We start from the raw sequence: 23,605 nt of genomic DNA, 5'->3' as shown, positions 1-23,605 counted from the left end.
TTTTCTCGGTGAAATGTTTTTTTAAAACGGTGCTTTGCATGTTTACAACAGTTTTTCCCAATAGTATTCCTTAATTTCTTTTAACCGGTTTAACTTAGCACTAAACGCAAATTTCTCTGCCAAAGACCATAACGTCGACTTTTCTAAGTAACACACATTCTTTTCTGAGAGCCGTAAAATGTATTATGAATCAAATAAATTACATACATTATTCTTGCTCTGTAAATTAATTTATTTAAAAACATTTTTTTGACTAGCCTGTATAAGTAATTATATTAATATTTATATTACTGAATAGATAATTGAATAACCTTTCAAATGAGCTAGCACACAACCTCTTTTCTTATTTAAAAAATTCATTGAATATGTCAATATGCCTAGACAGATCCCATCATAAATAAGGAAATCTACACTCTATCGGTTTATAAAACTAGTCATTAGTACAGGCGGCCGTTTTTGACAGATGACCGTTGACACAGGTTTTACTGTACCTACTATAAAGTTATGACTTAAAATTTATTTTAATAAGATATTTTTTTCAAAACATCTTATGATTGGTGTGTATGTATTTATGATGTTAATGTTCGACTGGTATAATGTTTGACAAATAATGACATGATTTCAAAGCCAGTTAAAAATGATATATTTCCATAGGGCGTTATTTTTGGGCTTTGAAAAATTTTGAATCTGGCCGTTAGTACAAGTGGCCGCTTTTGACAGATCGTAATTGACTCAGTTTTTACTGTACTATAATTTTATGACTTAAAATTTATTTTAATATGATATTGTATTCCAAAACATCTTATGATTGGTGTGTAGGTATTTTAGACATATATGATGGTTTTAAGACTACATATACAGTGAGCACGTAAAGGTTGGAATAAATTCATTTTCTCGAGAATGGACGATTTTGGAAAAAAATCCCGAAACAGGTCAAATTTATTTTTAAATTACGACTTTTTGGCATATATATCATACTAGTGGCGTCACCCTTCTGGGCGTGATGACGTCATCGATGATTTTTTTAAATGAGAATATGGGTCGTGTGATAGCTCATTTGAAAGATAATTCAATTCTCTATTCAGTAATATAAACATTAACATAATTATTTATACAGAGTGTCCAAAACAAATTTTTTTGGATTAAATTTATTGACATAAAAAGAAGAATGTATGTAATTTATTTAATTCAAAATACATTTTACTGCTCTCAGAAAACACAAAAAGTAATCATTGCTTTTCGCTTAAATTAAATGTTCAAATTGTCACGAGGCTGGTGGGTGGCTGCTTTAATATTGAATTTAAGCAGAAAACAATACTCATTTGCCAAATAAACATTTTTTTCCTGTTTTCGGATAGCAGTAAAATGTATTTTGAATTAAATAAATTACACACATTCTTCTTTTTATGTCAATAAATTTAATTGAAAAAATTTTTTTTGGGTACCCTGTATAAATAATTATGTTAACGTTTATATTACTGAATAAATAATTGAATTACCTTTCAAATGAACTATCACACGACCCCTATTCTCATTTAAAAAAATCATCGATGACGTCATCACGAACAGATGGGTGACGTCACTAGTATGATATCGATGGCCTAGCGTGCAAATGTGCTAAGTGCTAATTTGTTGGTTTTCCAATAGTTGAAAATTAAGCTTTTATATCTTATTAAAATTATAGTTTTTATCATGTACCTATTAATAATTGCTCACATATTTTGTTACATCTGAAGACCTTTGTAAGTTCTAAAGAGCCTTAAAATGTTAGTGGGTCCCGAAATAATAATAATAATAATAATTGTTGCTGTTACTTAACACCTTTGTAGTACCAAAAAAAAATTTTAAGGAATTTAATACCACATTGAAAAAAATCATTATTTTTATTGACACAAAAACAAAAAATAATACCCTATCAAAGGCAAAGTAAAAAATCCTAAACTAATATTTTTATCGGATATTTATAGAGAATTGTCTAATCTGAAATGTCAGCCTCTTCATTTCGACTTGGAATATTGTTGGTTGACACTGGAATGTCTTTTATAAACTGGGAGTATTCATCGGGAATAACTTTAGAATTTAAAAGATATTCCAAATCTTTTTTCTTTTTATGTGAAACTGGTAGTCTTGTCAAATACTTTTGGTTTAGTTCAAGGTTTGTGCTTGTTCTTTTTCTTCCAGCCTTTCCCTTACAATTTACTTCTATTTCTTCAAAATTTTCTTGAGATAAACAGTATTTATATTGTATTAAGTATAGATGGTTTTTCTTTGTCAAATCTCAACCATTTAATATTTAGCCACTTCGCTTTTTCTTCTTTTGTGTTCATGGTTGTGTTAAAAACATAACTATTTAACAGGTTTTGTAAATCAAATATATCATTAAATTTCATGTTTTCCACAATGTATTGTCTTGGTCTTATTCTACAGGCCGAAACTAGCAGACACCACTCGCGAGTTGAGTAAATTTTTTTATGGCGCTTAGCTCGTTCAATCGTGGCATGCATTGAGTCGGCCTCTAGACAGGAATGTCCCGACTCCATGAACTTCAGTTCAACAATTTTTAGGTGGTTGATGTGACTCTGGAAATCATTATCACTAATTAAACTGCTAACAATCAAGACCACTATTTTTCTTAACGTTTACTGGCAAATTAGACGTAATCTAACGTCAGTTTTAATTGTGTTTGGTGTAGCACAAATGTGTTAAGTAATTAACTCTGAAGGTTTCACGAATTTCGATTAGTAGTACAAATGTTCTAAGTGCACTTGACACATAAGTTGTAGAAACCTGCAGGTGCGTAGTACTTATTCCTTTTGAAAGATGGCGCTAGAAAAAAAATATGGACATATTTTACTTGCCACATGTGTTTGCAAAATAATAATGTCTTATGCGGTTTAGGTGTGCCAAATAACACGTTTTGACCATAATTGGCACTTAGCAACTTTGTACGCTAGACCATCGATATATATGCCAAAAAGTCATAATTTAAAAATAAAAATTGACCTGTTTGGGGATTTTTTTCCAAAATCGTCCGTTCTTGAGAAAATGAATTTATTCCAACCTTTACGTGCTCACTGTATATTAATTACTTTTGTTAATTTTTTTATTGAATTTGGCAATTATTGTTATTAAATTTAATGGCATATTCTAATCAAATTCTGGTTTGTTCGTATTTATGGACGTTATATTATATAGTCCTTATTAATTAATTTAATGAGTTTTTTTTATTTAATTTGGTGATTGTTATTGTATTTAAAGCCATAATTTACTTTTATGATTTTTTATTATTTATGGATGTTTGATAGTCTTTATTGATAAAGTTAATTCATTTTTCGACTGAATTTGGCGATTAAGTTATTGTATTTACAGACATAACCTATTTATATAACTGATTTGTGGGTATTTATTGACATTTTATAGTTTTTATTTATTGATTTAATTAATTCTGCGTTTGGTTTGGCGATTAATTCTGATATTGCACTGTGGCCAATAAAACTTAAAGTTGCTAACCGATTTTAATAACTTTTTATATTGTATAGATATCTCAAAATATAAAAATTTTGAGATACCTAGTTCTTACATTCAGGTGACGATATAACTTCAGTTCAATAAATCAATCAAAAAAGTCGTAAACGCCCGTTTATTTAAGAACTAATATTATCTTTAGTTTCATCCAAAGGCGCAATCATTATCGTCGTATTTCATATCCAAAAAGTAGGACAAAATAATGAGGGATCAACAGGAGAACAAATCATCACCATTTTTTTTGTCTGTGCGTCAGAGACTGTCGAAGTGGAGGTATATTGGGCAGGCCGGTGTACCGATGGGTCCTTCCCATACTTTTTTTTTCCATTCCTCATAGTTTCTCGAATCGGAGTCATCTTCGCAAGTACTGAATTTCCATACATCCATCAACATGCCACTGATATATCTATCGTATTTAAATAGACACAAGTTGTTATATGTCACATTGGCTGTTGAACAGACTGGAGCGTAAGTATCATTGTATTTATGTGGACATTTAGGAACTACCGTTGTAGTTTTGATTTTATTTCTTTTTTTAGTTGTTACTTCAGTTGTGAACACGATCAATGGACACAGCACTGCGGTAATATGAATTAGCTTAAACATTGCTCATAACTTAGATATGAGAACACTTTTGAAATTACTCAAAATGACACTATGTTGTACTGATTTAAGATTATTAAACGCACTACTTACTCTTAAATAAAATTTCAACCGCATTTCTATTTATACAGTCAAAGCCAATCTAATTTTTATTAAGTCGTCAAAATTATTGTAATTTAATAAGAGAATATAATAGAAAGATGCATCTTCAACCCACACGTAGATAGTAATTAAAATAAGTAATTAAATATGTCCCTCTATGATGGAAACATTATTGAATACCTTTTCATCATTTATCTTACGAAAAAAATTATTCTTCCCAAAAAGTTCTGCATATTCTAAAATCCAAAATACAACCATCAGTTATTAAATTTTATCAATAGTATACGAGGTATGTAAAAAAATATCGAAAATTGTTTTTAAGAAAGTTATTTGGAAATAAAAATTATATTATAATATGCTTCTAATCGAAAAAAAATCTATTTTTTTCTGAAATTATGGATACTCATAATTGGATATTTAATGGATACTCTTATGGATACTCACTAACATATTTTTTATTTATGATAACTCTGTTATTAGTAATTTTACAAAAAATATTTATTCTTTATAAAAAGTTATGCATGGTCTCCAAACTAAGATGGATTCATAAGATATCATATTTTATCAATTATATACGAGTTACGTCAAAATATATAAAGTTCGCTCAGGAGCAAAGTTCCTTTATTTTCCACAATATTGAAAATTTTTTTATAAGAACTTGTTCGAAATTACAAACTGTGGTTGAGTATGCAATTACATCTTTCGAATTGGAATATTGTGAAGTATAAATGTACTTTACTCTTGAACGAAATTATGATTGCATCTTAGTTTGTAGACAATGCAGAACTATTTGTATGGAAAACTATTTTTCGTAAAATTAATAATAACCGAGTTATCATCATAAATAAAAATTACGTTAAGTGTCTGTAGTGTGAGAAAAATTTTAAATTTTTTTTAATTAGAAGAATATAATTGCATACTGGTACATAATTTGTAATTACAAATACATTTTCGTAATAACAATTTTCGATATTGTGAGATATAAAGGTACTTTATTCACTAGCGAAATTCATATCCTTTGGCATAAGTACCTCGTATACTATTGATGAAATTTAATATCTTATGATTTTATTTTAGATTTTAGAACATGCAGAACTTTTTATGAAGAATAATTTTTTCCTAAAATTATTAATAACAAAGTTCTCAATATGGTTCTAATTTAGTGGGACATATTGTACTTAAATTTGAGTTCAATAAGAGAATATTAATGACCCACTTATATATAGTTCTGCTGAGCGGGGTGCCATTGTCCGAGTTGTAAAATCATACAAACAAAGATTTAATTTTATAAAATATTTAGATCCATTGTTTATGGAATTTCTCAACTCGGAAAATAGCACCCCGCTCAACTGAATATTAGTGACTATCTTAGATAGTTTGCCAGACTTTAAGCGTGGGTATTTTCTATTAGAAAGTGGTATTGTATACATTTTTTCACGACAAATTTTTGCATTGCAAAATCTCACCACAACTTGTATATTGTATTCAGATAAAATGATTACTATATCTTCGACTTAAAATCCACTAGAGTCGTTTTTAACATGATATAAAATTAAAAATAAATAAAAATAAACCAGGAGTTAAATTTAAAAGTACGCAAAATCAAAACTTTTTATTTTATTGAATTCCTTATAATATTAGGGGATGAGATTCCTTATCATAAAATTTCTGCTGCAATGTTTTTTAAATGCATTGTTTTTTTGGATCCTGAGAAAACTAATAAATATTTTTGAAAAACTCAAACGCAGCATTAAAAATTACATTATTGCCGAGAGCCGAAAATCCCTTAGAATAAACAAAAAATTTTTTAGGCACGGGCAAAATTTTTCAACTTAATAGAAACATTAGTGATATTGAAAAATATTAAAAATATTACTAAATGATTTTTAATTGAAAACTTATTGGTCCATTTCCTAGTTTAGTCCATAAGTTTTCAATTAAAAATCTTTTAGTAATATTTTTAATATTTTTCAATATTATTAATGTTTCTATTAGGTTGAAAACTTTGCCTTTCAGTTGCCAGATGACGCTAGTCACCTACTCCATAAACGTCAGTTGCAATGCGGTTATAAGCTTTCGTGGTTTTTCGTGCACTTCGTGCAGAGAGCAGCAAGCCTACGCCTCTCTGATGATGACTCCAAATAGAGTCGAAAATCGTCGATTTAGAGTGCTGGTTTGCGCTCCCTGTTCTAAGTGAAAAATAAGACGGATTTGCCTTCGCATTGCAACTGGATAAAAATGGAATTTTTATTTTATTTTTAAAAATATTTTTGAATGAGATATTTAAATTAAAAATTACACTACATTTACTCTTTTTTCGTTTTTTTACCCCTAACCTATTTTTTTTATTTTAATTTATGTGTTTCGGCTGCAATGGCAATTTACACAAACAATATTGGTTATACAAAAATTATTAATTACAATGAGGACTTAAAACTAATTATTACAACAGTTCATTTCTAAATCATACTAACATTAGGTAAAAATTGTGACAAAAATATTGGATATACAATCATTAGATACTATACAGACTTACAACCAGTGCTGTTTTTGTGACGGTACGCGCCGGTACGCCGTACCGGTACCCCTTTGGGCAAAAAAACAAAAAAAAAACAACAAAATATTTTGTAATTTTACGTGAGCCATTATGGTGAGATAGGTGAGATGAACTTGGTGTACAACTGTTTTAAATCGGTAGAGTCTTGGACACACGGTGGGTCGCATCAATTTTCGCACAGTTTTGGCCGTTTGGGAAAATTATGAGGTTTTAGCCAACCATTTTGGAACATAGATTAAAATGATTAGTGAAATGTTCAACCATTCCGCGATACTTTTTCTTCGCCAAAAACATAGAAATATTATCAGGCAATTTTGAATAAAATGATATATATCTATGTCACGGATTTGAGAGTGGCTTTAAATAGCCATAAAAAATTTCATTAAAATATATTGATTAGTAACGAAGGACCACTTAAGTTTGACGATCTTTCATCGACTACATCTACTTCTTCTTCAGGTTCCTTCCCCTATCGGAGGTTGGAAATCATCATCGCTATTTTAATTTTATTGGCCGCACTTTTGAATAATTCTAATGAGCTGCAACCGAACCACTCTCTCAAATTTCTTAGCCAGGATATTTTGCGTCGTCCTGGGTTTCTCTTCCCTTGTATCTTCCCTTGCATAATTAACCTAAGTAATACGTACTTCTCGCCCCTCATTATATGACCCAGATATTGAATCTTTTTAATTTTAACAGTTTTTATGACTTCACATTATTTCTTCATTCTTTGTAACACCTCTATATAAGTTACTTTTTCAGTCCACGATATTCTGTGGATTCTCCTGTAGCACCACATCTCAAAGGAGTTTAATTTTTTGATTTAAGACTGTTTTATTATCCACGCTTCCATGCCGTATAGTATAGTAAAAAAAAAACGTAACAACGTAGCATTCTTGTGCGGATCTCTAGATTAAGGTTACGGTTGCAAAGTAAGTTCTTCAATTTTATGAAGTGTGAAGTGTTTTTATCTTTCTTGCCATTTCTATTCTAGATATGATTTCTTTTGATTGATCTCCATCTTCGGTTAGCCACGTTCCTAAATATTTATATGTTGTTTACTCTTTCGATCGTTGTATTATTGATGATAAGGTTATCTACATTTTGTGTTTTTTATGATTATATTTTAATGATTTTAACTTCCAATCGTATAGTAAGATATTTGATCACGTGTTTAATTCTGTCCAATCAGATTAAAATTATACTGAGAATTATCTACTCTAGAAAATTACCGATAGAATTTTTTTAAGTAGATTGTTTCTGTTTAATGGCAACCAGTTTCCTATAGAAAATATTCATAATATACGTATTAAAAAAAATCTTACGAATATCACACGACAGTAAGAATAAATAAGAAAATAATGCTTCATTTTTACTCAAACTTTTTGTCATTGGACAATAGCAACTCGAGCCCTGCGGGCTCTCGTGTCTATTGCCAGGCAAAAAATTTTCAAAAAACTGTCGCATTATTTTCAATTTATTCTCACTCTCTTGTGATATTATACCCGAGAATATCATTGATTTCGTTTTCTTGAGATTCATTTGCAGTCAGTACCTTTCAGATGCATTGTATACAATGTTGTATTACGTACTGTAAATCTTCCATATCACTTGCAAATATGACCGTATCGTCCGCATATATAATATTATTAATGCTATTTCTGTTGACCAAAATACCTTCCACAAAATCCAATAAAGCTTCTTGAAATATCACTTCACTGTAGACGTTGAATAAGAGTGGTGAAAGTATGCACCCTTGTCGAACTCCTCTAAGTATACTTACTTCCTCTGTCAGTTCTCCTTCGACTCTTACTCTTGCTTTCTGATTTTGATACAGATTCGTTATAATTTGTAGATCTCTACTATCTACTGTCTACCACATCTACACTTTAATCTAATTAAATGAAAACAGAAGAGATAGGCATATACCAACTCATCTATTTGTATCATCATCATCAACAGCTATTCCATCCAACGTCGGATGTAAGCCTCCCTTAGGTGTGTCCATTAATTTCTGTTTGTTGCTTTTTTCATCCATTCGTGACCAGCCATTCGCTTGATATCCATAAGTCCTGATCAGATCAGTCCATCTTGTTTGAGGTGTGCCTCTACCTCTTTGCTTGCCTTGGTCGCCATTGGATAATTCGCTTCTTCTAACGGTTGTCTTTGATTCTTTCGCTGTGTCCTGTCCAGTTCCATGTTTAGCATTCTCCGGGAATGGAGAATGCTATTATTTGTATAATTGAAACAAAACTTAGGACACGGTACCCCTACGTACACTGTGACAAGTAGTGGAAAGTCTAAAATCTGTTAATATTACGAGTACCTACACTTGTGAAAGCCATACAACGGTTCTGCACCGATTTTAGATCAAAAATAAAGATCAATAACCATTTCTCCTAGAGTTTTAGGATAAGTAATAGACTAAGGCAAGACTGCAGTCTATCGAAAAAATACTCGTCAAAATCTACCTGAATCAGACACTGAAGAAATAGAGATCATGCTCTGGAATGGATATGTTACCGGCCAAACCCGATTTCAGGACAAACTAGTTTGGTCTAGGCCAAACTAGTTTGTCCTAAGCGCGTTAGAATAAACTAGTATGGCCTAGGCCAAACTAGTTTCTCCTATCGCGCGTAGGCCAAACTAGTTTATCCTGCTATAAAGACGCACACTCCATGCCAAACTAGTTTGGCCTAGGCCAAACTAGTTTATCCTGAAGTGTGTGTTTTTATATCAGGATAAACTAGTTTAGCCTAGTCTAAACCAATTTAATCTAGTCGAAAGTAATTGATAACAGACTGGTTGCTGATTTAAACGTAAGTTTAGAAGACACTATTAAGAGTTGTAAGACTTTTACGTATTTAGGGTAAATGATAAACCGAGATGGCACTTGTATGAAAGATATAGAAATGAAAATAGTACGAAGAAAACAAGCCACAAAAGCACTCCATGGACTGATATGGAAGAACACTCTAACTAAAGAAAACAAAAAAGTATTTTTACGGGCACAGTGCTGAATATGTACTACCCTACAAGAGCGGAAGAATGGCCAGTGACAAAAATAATACAAAATAAAATACAGTTGAATGGGAGTTTATGAGAAGGTGTCTAAAAATCACCAGGTAGGAGAGAATAATAGCAGACGAAATGTGAAACGGAATAAAAGTAGAATGCTCAATTACAAAAAAGTTGTAGTAGTAAAAGTAGAGCCCTGAAATGGTACGGGCATGTACAAAGAATGCCGGAGCACAGGTGGCCGAAAAGATTACTGGAATGGGATCCCCGGGGAGGAAGACGGAGACAAAGACCTGCTGTGGGATGGAAAACTCACATAGGAAATGCTATGATAGATAGAGACCTCAGAGATAGCGACTGGAAGAATAGAGTGCAATGACAGACGGACAAACGGACGGGCAGACGGACAAACGGACGAACAGACGTACGTGGATAATTCAACGTTTTCACATTTTTTCAAAATTGGTGAAAACAATATTATTTCGTACTCAATTTTATTCGTAAATATCTTTTCTTTTAATCTTTGGAGAAAACCTAATCCTTTTATTTATTATTTTTTATATTATTTCATTATACAAGAATATTATAATGATTTATAGCATATGATACAATATCAAATCTTTATTCGATGTATTATAATATATGATACAATATATCGATGTATAATTTTTTTGCCATCCCTGTTGGGACGTGATTTGAGAAATCCCCGCATGTAAAAGTCCTTACGTGTTCGCTAAATTACTTTCGACTCGGCTAAATTGGTTTAGACTAGGCCGTACTAGTTTATCCTGAAGTGTGAGTCTTTATTATATCAGGATAAACTAGTTTGGCCTGAAGTGTGTATTTATATCAGAATAAACTAGTTTGGCTTAGGACAAACGTAGGCCTAGGACGTATTAGAGAGCTATGGTCAAATTTTTAAAAGTGCGGAGCTAGAGTCCGCGTGCGAGTTCTGGAAGGTTAATGCAACGAAATAATAAACAAAGTGGAGGAATTAGGTGTTAGGAATTTTTTACGTCTGTTTTATAGATTACAATAAAGCGTTTGATAAAGTAAAACATGATCGACTTATGGACATTCTGAAAACTAAAAACCTAGATGAAAGAGATTTAAAACTAATAACACAGCTCTATTACAATCAGCGAGCAATAGTAAGAATTGAAAAAGAAACATCTGAAGATATGGAAATAAAGAGAGGAGTCCGGCAAGGCTGAATACTATCACCTCTATTATTTAACGCCTATTCTGAAGAGGTAATGCGAGAAACTCTGGAGGATGAAACAGTCGGCATAAGAGTAAATGGAGTCTTAGTTAACAACATCAGATATGCAGATGATACAGTAATAATAGCCGATAGTTTACAAGACCTGCAAAGACTCATGAGTAAAATAGTAACGTGTACTAGGGAGTACGGACTCTCTCTCAATATCAAAAAGACGAAGTTTACGAAAATTAATAAAAACAACCATAATACTAACGAGATCTTGATAGTAGAGGGCCAGCAGATCGAAAGAGTAAAAAGTACACTCACCTAGGAACACTTATAACAGAAAATAATGCAGAAATCACAGTCAGAAGCGAAAAAGCACGTTCTAGTTTAATGAAAATGAAATAGGTCCTATGTAGCAAAGACTTAACATTAGCTCTTAAAGTACGCCTAACAAAATGGTACGTATACAGTGTACTATACTATGCAATGGAAACATGGACATTGAATGTGTAGACAATGAGGCGTCTTAACTCCTTTGAAATGTGGACCTATGGAAGAATTATGAGTGTTTCCTGGATAGATAGAATTACGAACAACGAAGTACTAAGAAGAATAGGTAAAGAGAAGGAAGTTGAATTTACAATTAAAGAAATAAAACTACAGTACCTCGGATATGTGATGCGGGGCGAGAAGTACGGCATCCTGCGACTCATAATGCAAGGAAAGATAGATGGCAGAAGAAGCATCGGAGGAAGACGAATTTCATGGCTGTAGAACCTGCGAGAATGGTTTGGATGAAGCTCAAAACAACTATTTAGAGCTACTGCCTCAAAAATTAAAATAGCTATGATGATTGCCAACCTCTGTATCGAAGATGGCACCTGAAGAAGAAGGAATTCTTTCATAAATGAAATACAATAATTGTAACCGGGGCAATGTTCGATCTCTTGATTTAAAAAAATAAAAAATATATTTGATATAGTGAGGAATATAGGGTCATACTACCAAGACTAAAACTAAGTTAAACAGGATCTTTTCACAGATTTTCTAAATATTTCTGTGTTTACGCTCCGATTATATATATAATTTATAATTGAAAATTCTACAAAACAGTCTTCAAAGAGTTGCTGGAAGACGAGGGTTTCCTGATGATGAATTATTCACTGAAACTTTTACCATGTATCGCTCGTACAAGATAAATATTTGAGTAGTTCCTTGCTGATAACTTTGGAGTTGAGGCTTGCACTTCATTTAAGCCTTCCGAAACAAATTTCTACGATATGGTTTATGTTGAAGACGGTGATTTTTGGTATGTGTAATTAATATTCAAGTATATATTTAAGGTATCACATAACTTCCGACGAAATTAAAAAAATTGGTAGAACGGTAAATCAGAATATTTAGTTTCTGAGAGTAAGGTTTTGTTCAATATTTAAATCATTCCTGAATAAAAACTCTTTTTAAAGGTTCATACGACGAGTTACCAAAGTAATGTCTTATATTTCTGCAGTACCGATATGGGAAATCGTTTGTTGACATTATAGACTAGGAGTTGGTACAGGTGAAATTTGCTAATCATTATAGACACAATAAAAGTATATTACTTAAATAGTAGAACCTAAAAGAAAACGTATAAACACTTTGCCGTTACCTTTTAGTGGGACATGCGTCGACAGTGGCGCATCAAACTTTCCACTTATGGACGGACTAAATAAATTAGAAGTACCCTCACTCACTCCCAGAATTCAAGTTTTTATTTACTTTTTTAAGTTTTATTTGATTAAAAATAAGACTCAGTGTAATTGAGCCTTTGTAACAATGTGAAGCCTCGGAACAGGATTGATAAATATGTAGACGACCACGGCAAGAAATAAGGACGCGAGAAATACCTCCAAAACCCAGATGAGAATAACCACTTGGAACATAAAATTGCTCACCACTAGAGATCAAGAAATAACCCAAGAGCTAACAGAGAAAAAAATAGATATATTATGCGCTCTACAGGAGACCAAAAAGAAAGGAGAATGCCAGTCAAAATTAGGCGAATATACAGGGTGAGCCATGAGGAACTGTACATACTCCTACCTCGTATAGAGGCCCCTATGGGGAATAAGAAATGACCATTAAAAGGTGTCTGCTCCCATTGTTTAATAATATACAGGGCGAGTTTCGCATTTTGACAGAAATTTGTATTCGTCACAATTTTTGAACGGTCAAATCGATGTGTCTCTTATTTTGGTCAATCGTTACACTATTGCCACCTAATCAACTGATTTATTCAAACTAGAAAAAAATCAGGTCCGGCTTTAAAAAAATTAGTTCGTTTAGGTCTTAGAAAAAATTTCACCCCGTATAAGCTTTTTAAAAACTCTAATATGAATTTTACAAATTAGACAAATAGGCAATTAAAATAACATATTTATTTTTTTCCGCACACGATTGCTTAATTTTTTATAAAAAAATTAAATTTGATTATGAATTAAAAGTTTGGTAAAGTGAACCATAGATTTAAAAAAATTAACTTTTATTACCAAAATTAATTTTTTTTTGAACAAATATTATTTTATGTTACCACCAATCAACTGATTTATTCAAACAAGAAAAAAATCAGGCCCGGATTAAAAAAATAAGTTTGTTTCGGTCTTAAAAAAAATTTCACCCTGTATACGCTTTTTGTAAACTCTAATATGATTTTTACAAATTAGAAAAATAGGCAATTAAAATGGCATATTTATTTTTTTCCCCACACGATTACTTAATTTTTTGTAAAAAAAATCAAATTTGACTATGAATAATTAAAAGTTTGGTAAAGTGAACCATAGATTTAAAAAAAATAACTTTTATTACAAAAATGAATTTTTTTTGAACAAATATTTAATTTATGTTATCACCCAATCAACTGATTTATTCAAACTAGAAAAAAATCAGGCCCGGATTTAAAAAATTAGTTTGTTTGGGTCTTAGAAAAAATTTCACCTTGTATACGTTTTTTGAAAACTCTACTATGAATTTTACAAATAAGACAAATAGGCAATTAAACTGGCATATTTATTTTTTTCCCACACGATTACTAATTTTTTTATTAAAAAATCAAATTTGACTATGCATAAAAAGTTTGGCAAAGTTTTTGCATAGATTTAAAAAATTAACTTTTTTTACAAAAATTAATTTACAAAACAACGTTTTTCTTAAAACTAAAAGTTTTACCATTTTTTTTTCTATAGCACGTCTAGATCTAAAACTTCCCATAACACTTCTTTTGGACTCTATAGTTTAACATAGACGTGATCAAATTGATAAATTTTAAATTTTTCTACCTAATTTTTCTACAACAATTCTCTACAGTCTACAACAATTTTCATAGTCTTCATAATGGTAAGAGGTATGTGCTGTAAAAATTTCAGAAAAAAAAAATATTAAAATGGAACAGAGTTGTAGCGAGTTAAACCGTGAGTTCATTTTTTTTTTCATTTTTAGAAAATTCCGATTTTGACAAATTTGATTATTTAATAAAAAATTAAGTAATCGTGTGGGGAAAAAAATAAATATGCCATTTTAATTGCCTATTTGTCTTATTTGTAAAATTCATATTAGAGTTTTCAAAAAGCGTATACAGGGTGAAATTTTTTCTAAGACCAAAACGAACTAATTTTTTAAATCCGGACCTGATTTTTTTCTAGTTTCAATAAATCAGTTGATTGGATGGTAACATAAATTACTTATTTGTGCAAAAAAAAATTAATTTTTGTAATAAAAGTTATTTTTTTTAAATCTATGGTTCACTATACCAAACTTTTAATTCATAGTGAAATTTGATTTTTTTATAAAAAATTAAGTAATCGTGTGCGGAAAAAAATATGCAATTTTAATTGCCTATTTGTCTAATTTGTAAAATTCATATTAGAGTTTTCAAAAAGCGTATAGAGGGTGAAATTTTTTCTAAGACCCAAACGAACTAATTTTTTTAAAGCCGGACCTGATTTTTTTCTAGTTTGAATAAATCAGTTGATTAGGTGGCAATAGTGTAACGATTGACCAAAATAAGAGAAACATCGATCTGACCGTTCAAAAATTATGACGAATACAAATTCCTGTCAAAATGCTAAACTCGCCCTGTATATTATTAAACAATGGGAGCAGACACTTTTTAATAGTCATTTGTTATTCCCCATAGGAGCCTCTATACGAAGTAGGAGTATGTACAGTTTCTCATGACTCACCCTGTATACTAATCTGCAGTGGAGTAGCACAAGAAAACATAGCCAAAGAGGGTGTAGCCTTACTAATACATCAAAAATACCAAAATAACATCAAAGAGTGTCAATATGTATCAGAAAGGATTGTCACAGCAAAAGTTAGAATGGAAAAAGAACACCTGAACATCATCGGAGTATACGGCCTAGAAAATAGTGAGCCCCAAACAACAAGGGAAATATTCTATGATCAATTGCAACAAGTAGTACATCAACTTAGAAGAAAGTTGATAATACTGGGGGGATTTTAACGCTCGAATAGGCAGCCATGTAATACCTGGAATTAAACAAAAATATAATGAGAATGTCAAAAACAAAAATGTAGAACTGATGATAAACTTCTGTACGAATAACGAACTTCGAATAAACAACACCTTTTTTGGCCACAAAGACCCACACAAATATACATTCAATAATACCCGTGGACAAAGATCTATGATAGATTATGTTATAAGTAACAGAGATATACATCCATCAAAAATAATTGTCGTAAGATGCCTCAACTCAGCAGATGTAGGTAGTGACCACAGCTTAGTATTATGCAAAATTAGAATCACCATGAAATGCTTCACACCTAAATGAGTGGCACCAACACAAACAAAAATCAAAGTCGAAGGAGTGTGAGAAGATGAGCCCAATTTTGGAGACAGATGAGCGAAAAAGACTATATTTGATTCCTTTTTAATAGTCAATTAGTGTTGTTTAATATAATCAAAATCTAACCCTCACGTACAAGTTGTACGTACAACTTATGTGAGAAACTGAGTTTATTTTTATATTATGTACAATGATTTGCTACAAATAAACTCCATTATTATTATTATATGCTATGCCTAATACAGTCTCTGCACTGATAACTCGTTGATGATATTTGTTTGTTTATTATACAAGGTTTTTAGTTTTTTATTTTAGACCAGGCGGATCTGTGAAAAAACGTCTATTTTTGGATGTGCGAGGTGGTATTCGGATTTGTGCAGATAAAGTTAGGTGACAGCTTCAATAATAATAATTGACTTATGCTCCTCAAATATGCCCGGAACATTAATAAAAAAATTAAAATATATAAAAATTTCGAAAAACATCGGTTTTTTTCTACTTTCTTTGCTTATAACTTTAAAACGATTCATTTTGGAAAAAAGTCGTAGGAATTTTTTATCATATTCGTCCGGTTAAAAATATCTTAAATTATTAACCTTTCTGCAAAATAGCAATAAATACAAAATAAAGGGGCAAAATAAGCATATTCTTATTCAATGTTTTTCAGCCACTTTGGTTGCACTTTGAACCTTCGTAATTCGCTTAGAAAATTCTTACAACATACTTAAATCGTTCGCCAGAATTCAGTAAAATCGACTTAATAGATTTTGCATAATAATTTTGCAATCCAAATTTTTTAAAATCTTTCTGAACAAAAACTAGACCATTTAGACGTTTGCTATTTTTTTTACATATAAAGAGGCGCTCCACCAATCTAATGCACCTTACAGAACTAAAATTGGATTATTTAAGCGGCCTCAGCACTGTTTTAAAGTTATAAACAATTTTTTGGTTTATAGACAAATACAGTGAGGACGTTTGATTTGAAATAAATTAATTTTTCAGTTATTTATCAAATAAACATTTTTTCTGTTTTAGGACAACAGTAAAATCTATTTCGAATTAAATAAATTATATACTTTCTTCTTTTTGTCTCAACTAATTAAAAAAAAATTTTGGGCTCTTTGTATAAACTATATTAATGAATAGAGAATTGAAGAACCTTTCGAATAAGCTAGCACACGACCCCTATTCTCATTCACAAAAATCATCGATTACGTCATCACACCCAGATGGATGACGTCACTAGGATAATATATATGCCAGAAAATTATAATTTAAATATAAAAATCGATCTGTTTCGGGATTTATCTCCAGAGTCGCCAGAAAATGAATTTATTCTAACTAAAACGTCCTCACTATATTTGTTTATAAGCCAAAAAATTGTTTATAACTTTAAAACAGTGCTGCGGCCGCTTAAATAATCCGATTTTAATTCTGTAAAGTGTGTTAGATAGATAGAGCGCCTCTTAATATGTCAAAAAATTAGCAAACTTCTAAATGACCTACTTTTTGTTCAGACAGTTTTTAAAAATTTAAACTTTTTAAAAAAAAATTAGATTGCAAAATTATTATGCAAAATTTATCATATCGTTTTTAATGAAATTTCGTGGACGAATTAAGGTGAAACAGTAGCGATCAACAGGTAGCGAAAACGCGTTCCAAGATTGCGGTTGTAATTTTGAATATTTTTTTGAGATATTTGGCACACGTATTCGTAATATAATAAACAATGGCGGTGCAGAACCCAATTTGAAAAATATATTAATATGTGGAAATTACTAAGTGTATTTTTTTGTTCTTCTTAGAATAGAATAGAATAGAAATATGCTTTATTGTCATGAAAAATTTAACAATTTTATAGACAAAGCTTACATTAATCATAAATAAGAACAATAACAAATAACAAATACAATTTACTAAAATGATAGAAATCGTCTATATAAATAAAAATAATGAAGAGAAACAAAAAAAACAGTAACAATCTATTGCAAAATTTAGAAAAAAAATTGCAAATTGCATATTCTACCTTAAGAAATTTAATAAGTTAAGTTAAGCTGCTGCATATGACACTCAAATATAGATTAAGATTATACTTATAAATAAGAATACTGTACTTTCTTAGTTATTGGTTAAGAAACTCTGCTGTCGAATAATATGGTCTTTCAGATAAATAGGCTTTAGTCATTTTACGGAACTTGGGGAAAGATGTTGCAGATTTAAGTTGTAGAGGGAGATGGTTGTAAAGTTTTTTTGCAGAATATAATATAGATTTCTTTACTAACTCACTGGACGGGATCGGTAAATAGATGTCAAAGGTAGAATTTCTGGTGGAATAGTCATGTCTAGGTCTTGCTGGAAATACATGTAGATGTTTACGAATTAAGCAAACAGTTTCTAAAATATATAAAGAAGGTAGTGTTAGAATCCTGTGATCTTTGAAGTAGCTTCTGCAATGTGTTGTTCTTCTGAGGCCAAACAGATATTTTATTGCTCTTTTTTGAAATTTAAAAATAACATCAGTTTGGGCAGCCGTACCAGAACCCCAAAAAGGGAGACCATATCGAAGATGTGACTCGAACAAAGAAAAATATGTTATTTTGGAAGAGGCTAAATTCATTTCCTTCGAAACAGATCTTATTGCAAAGCAAGCTGAGGATAGTTTCTTGCTTAACACATCAATATGAAGGGACCATTTCAGATTGCTATCTAAAAAAATACCAAGAAACTTTACAGAATCAACGATACTGATCTGGCTGTTATGAAGAGGTAAGGGTTGAAGAGCTCCTTTATAGGACAATGCTACTGTTTTATCTACGTTAAAAGAGAGTAAATTTGAATCGGACCAAGATTTTATTGTAAGTAGATCAGAAGTTATAGTAGCATGAAGAGTTGCGATATTTGAGTTGCTCCAAGTGATACTGGTATCATCAGCAAAAAAAAAAACTTTTCCATCGATTTTTAAGCTAGTGATGTCATTAATAAAGATAAGGAAAAGTAGAGGACCCAATACTGAACCTTGTGGTACCCCACATACAACATTTTTGAGACTAGAGACTGTATCATTTGCTCTAACCCGTTGTTTCCTATTATCCAAGTAAGATTGAAACCAGTTCGAAGAAATACCTCGAATTCCGTAGAAATCTAATTTTTTTATCAAAATGTCGTGATTCACACAATGGCGGTACAGGATCGTTTTTTTAATATTGCATTTAATTACAAAGTAATTTCCACATATTAATATATTTTTCAAATTGGGCTCTGTACCGCCATTCTTTATTATATTACGAATACGTGTGCCAAATATCTCGAAAAAATATTAAAAATTACAGCCGCAATCTTGGAACGCGTTTTTGCTACCTGGTGATCGCTACTGTTTCCTCTTAAGTATGTTTTTTGAGTATGTAAGAATTTTCTGAGCGAATTATGAAGGTTCCAAGTACAACCAAAGTGGTTGAAAAACATTGAATAAAATCAGTCTTATTTTGCCCCCTTATTTTGTATTTATTGCTATTTTGTAGAAAGGGTAATAATTTAAGACGTTTTAAACCAGTCGTATTTTGTACAAAATTCAATTATCTTCATTTTATTTCCCTACGATTTTGTTCCAAAATGAATCGTTTTTAAGTTATAAGCAATGAAATTTGAAAAAAATTGATGTTTTTCGAAATTTTTAAATATTTTAATTTTTTTATTAATGTCAATTTTTTTAGTCAATTATAATTACTGAAGTTCTCATTTTATTTTATCTGCAAAAATCCAAAAGGCACCTCTCACATCCACCTCAAAACAGATCCGCCCTAGTCTATTTCTAATTCGACAGTTTACGGTTATCCTACCAACTGTCGAGCTAATATCTTTTTCGTAGTGTTTTGCGTTGAGAACTCCTTTGAGTTGAAGTTTCTCAGCCGTATGTTATGACTCGTCTAATCACTATCAACGTTTAACCTTCAAAAAGTTCAATTAAAATGTATTATAATTGTAAAATAATATTGAATAGTATTATATTGTATTGCAACATAATTATTTTTTGGTAGAAAGTCTTCACGCTACATCGGAATACATCTGTATGATTAAAAAAAAAGTAAATATAATACAGACATTAACGTTACCTACAATAAAATATGAAATATTATCAAAAGGTTTGATTCAAATTACTGATGTCTAAGAATTTAATTTTTAAACCAGTTCCAACTTACTAAACCAGATAATTTCATCTATACCCTGAATAAAAAAATATATAAAAAAATACAAAGAACGTACATCTACATGCACTCCTTCCACTTCATACGAATTAGCCTGCGGTCTTGATTTGGGCACAAATCTATAGAACTCTTCATGTTCCTTGTACCATTTGACAGCATATAGAGTGTCATTTCCCAGGTCAAAGTCACATTGTAACATGGCTGTTTCTCCTGGTATTCGGTATTGTGGGACGTTGACTCTGACCCACTTCAATCCATTATTACTTGCCGACAAAGCTGCAATAGAAAAGAAAAGTAGATTATTTTAAGTATATTTAACAAATTTTAATTAAATATAATGAGATGCCAAAGGTGAGCAAGTTGTCTTCTTTTGATAGAGCTACGATTATCTAGCTTTTATTATATATTTACTAATATTTGTTGTTTGGGTCTCCTATGTTTCCATCTATGGTACACATCATACCTTAATATCTCTTGCAAGATTCGGTTTGGGTGGTCTTCTAGCTCAGCAAATTTTGTTCTGGCTTTTTCTTCCATAATATCCAGTACTCTTATTTGTTTTAGGTCTCTAAATAAGAACCGTTCGGCGACGTATCTGGGCACGTTTGCAGCTTCTCTGAGACAGTTGTTGTGTGCCGCGTGTATCTTCTTTTTGTTACTTTGACTTATGTGACCCCATGCAAGAAATGCGTATGTAATTATTGGCAGTATAATGCTATTTATCAGTCTTAATTTTGTTTTCATAGCTAATTTGCTTCTTCTTCCTGTGAGTCCTCTTATTGCCGATCTGGCCGCTGCTGTTTTCTGGCCTGTTGCGTTGACTTGTGATGTAAATATAAGACCTTGGTCCATTGTGACTCCTAAATATTTAACTTCGTTTTGCCATTCGATGGGTCTGTCTTGCAATGTTAGCTGTTCTTCTGGGTTATCTCTTCTCTTTTTGAAAATAACCGCTTGGGTCTTATCTGGATTTATTGCTATTTTCCATTGGATACTCCATTCTTCTATTGTATCCAATGCCGTCTGTAGATTTCTTACAGCTATATCTAGGTTCATGTGTTTTGCAGCAATTGCAGTGTCGTCTGCATAAAGGCTGATCAATGTTCCGGGTGTCCTTGGAACATCTGCTGTATATATGCTATACAGAAGGGGTGATAAAACTGCCCCCTGTGGTACTCCAGCTTCCGGCATTCCGTGTTCTGATAGAACTGGTCCTATGCGGACCCTGAACTTCCGGTCGCTTAGGTACGAGGAGATGAGTTTCGTCATGGCCCCGCTGTATCCATAATCTCTCATTTTGTATGTCAGTCCTTCATGCCACACTCTATCAAAGGCTTTGCTTACATCCAGAAAGGCTGCTCCCGTATATTGTTGGTCATTGAATCCAGCTACTATATATTCGGTAAGTCTTAATATTTGAAGTTCGCTGGAATGTTGAGCTCTGAATCCAAACTGTGATTCTGGGATTATGCCTAGCCTGTCTGTCTCTGATTGGAGCCTGGTTTGGATGACCCGCTCCACTATCTTACTGACTGCTGGAAGTAAGCTAATCGGCCTGTAATTTTGAGGAAATATGTGGTTCTTTCCTGGCTTGGGTATCATAATTGTCATTGAAAGCAATTTTATTTTATTAAAAATTGTGTTTTGACAACCTTGTCAGAGAACGCATTAAACAATTTAAGGATCAGCTTGCATCAGTGATACATTTGGAAAATTCCACGAATTGCTCGTTTACATTTTTTAATATCACCATGCAATAAGTAAAGACAGACATTCTTGTTTCTTCAAATGATTAAATTTGCATAGATTTTTGTATTACGTATTGTTGTATGTTGTATTTACGTGTAAATAATAATTGATATTGTTCGTCCGCTATATGCGTCACGATTCATTTTTAAACAAATTAAGTTAAAACATAAAGTAAAACGAACGTCGATGTGTAAGTACATTTTGTATACTGTATACTATATACTACACACATCGGTGTACGTTTCACCTTGTGTTTTGACTTAATTTGTTTGAGAATGAATCGTGACGCATGGGAAAAGTTATAGCGGACGAACAATATAGCTTCATTTGTTGTGGTTTTTTTCCAAAAGTACGGCCGTAGAAAAAAATATTCTTCCTAACTCATGCGGAAAGTGTCTTTACCGCATTCGAATGATGCCCGAACTCCGCTATCGTGTCGTTCGAGTCAACGGCAGTCGCGTGCGGGAAAGTATCACCTTCTGCACTAGTTAGGACGATAACTTTTGTCCTAGCTGTTTTTGGTCATCAGTATATTTTATTTATTATATTAAACGAGCATAATATGTACCTATTATAAAGTATGTAACTTAAAATTCATGACAGATGAAGATTGTTGTAAATGACTAAGTTGTCACTCTAATGGCATATAAAATAACATAATGTTACTCTACATCCCACCAGACTGAAAACAATAGGGACCTTCTCTGGTTACACCTCCGAGGCTTCTACAATTTGCAAGCCATGCGGATGCTGAGACTAAGGAAGATGAGGAAATTTTACAATTTATAATTCACGTCCCATCTGATCAGCGCGGTAAAGTTCCAACGAGAATGGTTCCCTTCGTACTCCAATCAGAGTAAACATATAAATCAAAAATGAATAACCATTTTCAATTTCGTTGCAAAACGAAAATACAGCCGCAACATATTCCATTCCAATCAGAGAGTGCAGCAAGCACCTCTACAGGTTTCGAAACTTATTAGTCTCTCATCAGGAGGCACATATGCTGCTTTCTCTGATCCAACCAAAACAAACCCCGGCGTGCAGTCCCGGATTGCAACGAACGAAATGGCATAGATGCCCTAGCGGCAACTGCTAGCAAAAGACTAAGTTTTCACTCTAATGGCATATAAAATAACAATGTTATTCTACATCCCACCAGACTGAAAACAATGGGAACCTTCTCTGGTTACACCTCCGAGGCTTCAACAATTTGCAAGCCGTGCGGATGCTGAGACTAAGGAAGATGAGGGAATTTTACAATTTATAATTCACGTCCCATCTGCTCAGCTCGGTAAAGTTCCAACGAGAATGGTTCCCTTCGTACTCCAATCAGAGTAAACATAAAAATCAAAAATGGATAAGCATTTTCAATTTCGTTGCAAAACGAAAATACAGCCGCAACATTGGAACTTTACCGCGCTGAACAGATGGGACGTGAAATATAAATTGTAAAATTCCCTGATCTTCCTTAGTCTCAGCATCCGCATGGCTTGCAAATTGTAGAAGCCTCGGAAGTGTAACCAGAGAAGGTTCCCATTGTTTTCAGTCTGGTGGGATGTAGAGTAACATTATGTTATTTTATATGCCATTAGAGTGAAAACTTAGTCTTTTGCTAGCTGTTGCCGCTAGGGCATCTATGCCATTTCGTTCGTTGCAATCAGGGACTGCACGCCGGGGTTTATTTTGGTTGGATCAGAGAGAGCAGCATATGTGCCTCCTGATGAGAGACCAATAAGTTTCGAAACCGGTAGAGGTGCTTGCTGCACTCTTTGATTGGACTGGA

At 32.1% G+C, this 23,605-nt stretch overlaps 1 protein-coding gene and 1 long non-coding RNA gene across 3 annotated transcripts in view; one reads left to right on the top strand and one right to left on the bottom strand.

Annotated features, from left to right (window-relative positions):
* The window catches only part of LOC114337066 (uncharacterized), a 654,507-nt gene that overhangs the window by 294,153 nt on the left and 336,749 nt on the right, over window positions 1-23,605 (bottom strand). For both annotated transcript variants that reach the window (XM_050642021.1, XM_050642024.1), the window contains exon 3: window positions 20,129-20,346. In XM_050642021.1, the coding sequence (XP_050497978.1) occupies window positions 20,129-20,346 (218 nt within the window). The remainder of the gene's footprint in view (window positions 1-20,128; window positions 20,347-23,605) is intronic.
* On the top strand, window positions 3,302-4,233 carry LOC126879098 (uncharacterized). The gene is made up of 2 exons (XR_007695974.1): window positions 3,302-3,993; window positions 4,065-4,233. It is a non-coding gene; the product is annotated as an uncharacterized LOC126879098 (long non-coding RNA).

Source organism: Diabrotica virgifera, chromosome 1, assembly GCF_917563875.1.
Source record: "Diabrotica virgifera virgifera chromosome 1, PGI_DIABVI_V3a".
Lineage (NCBI taxonomy): Eukaryota > Metazoa > Arthropoda > Insecta > Coleoptera > Chrysomelidae > Diabrotica > Diabrotica virgifera.
Note: the sequence above shows the minus strand (reverse complement) of the source record. Positions and strands in the feature narration are given on the sequence as shown.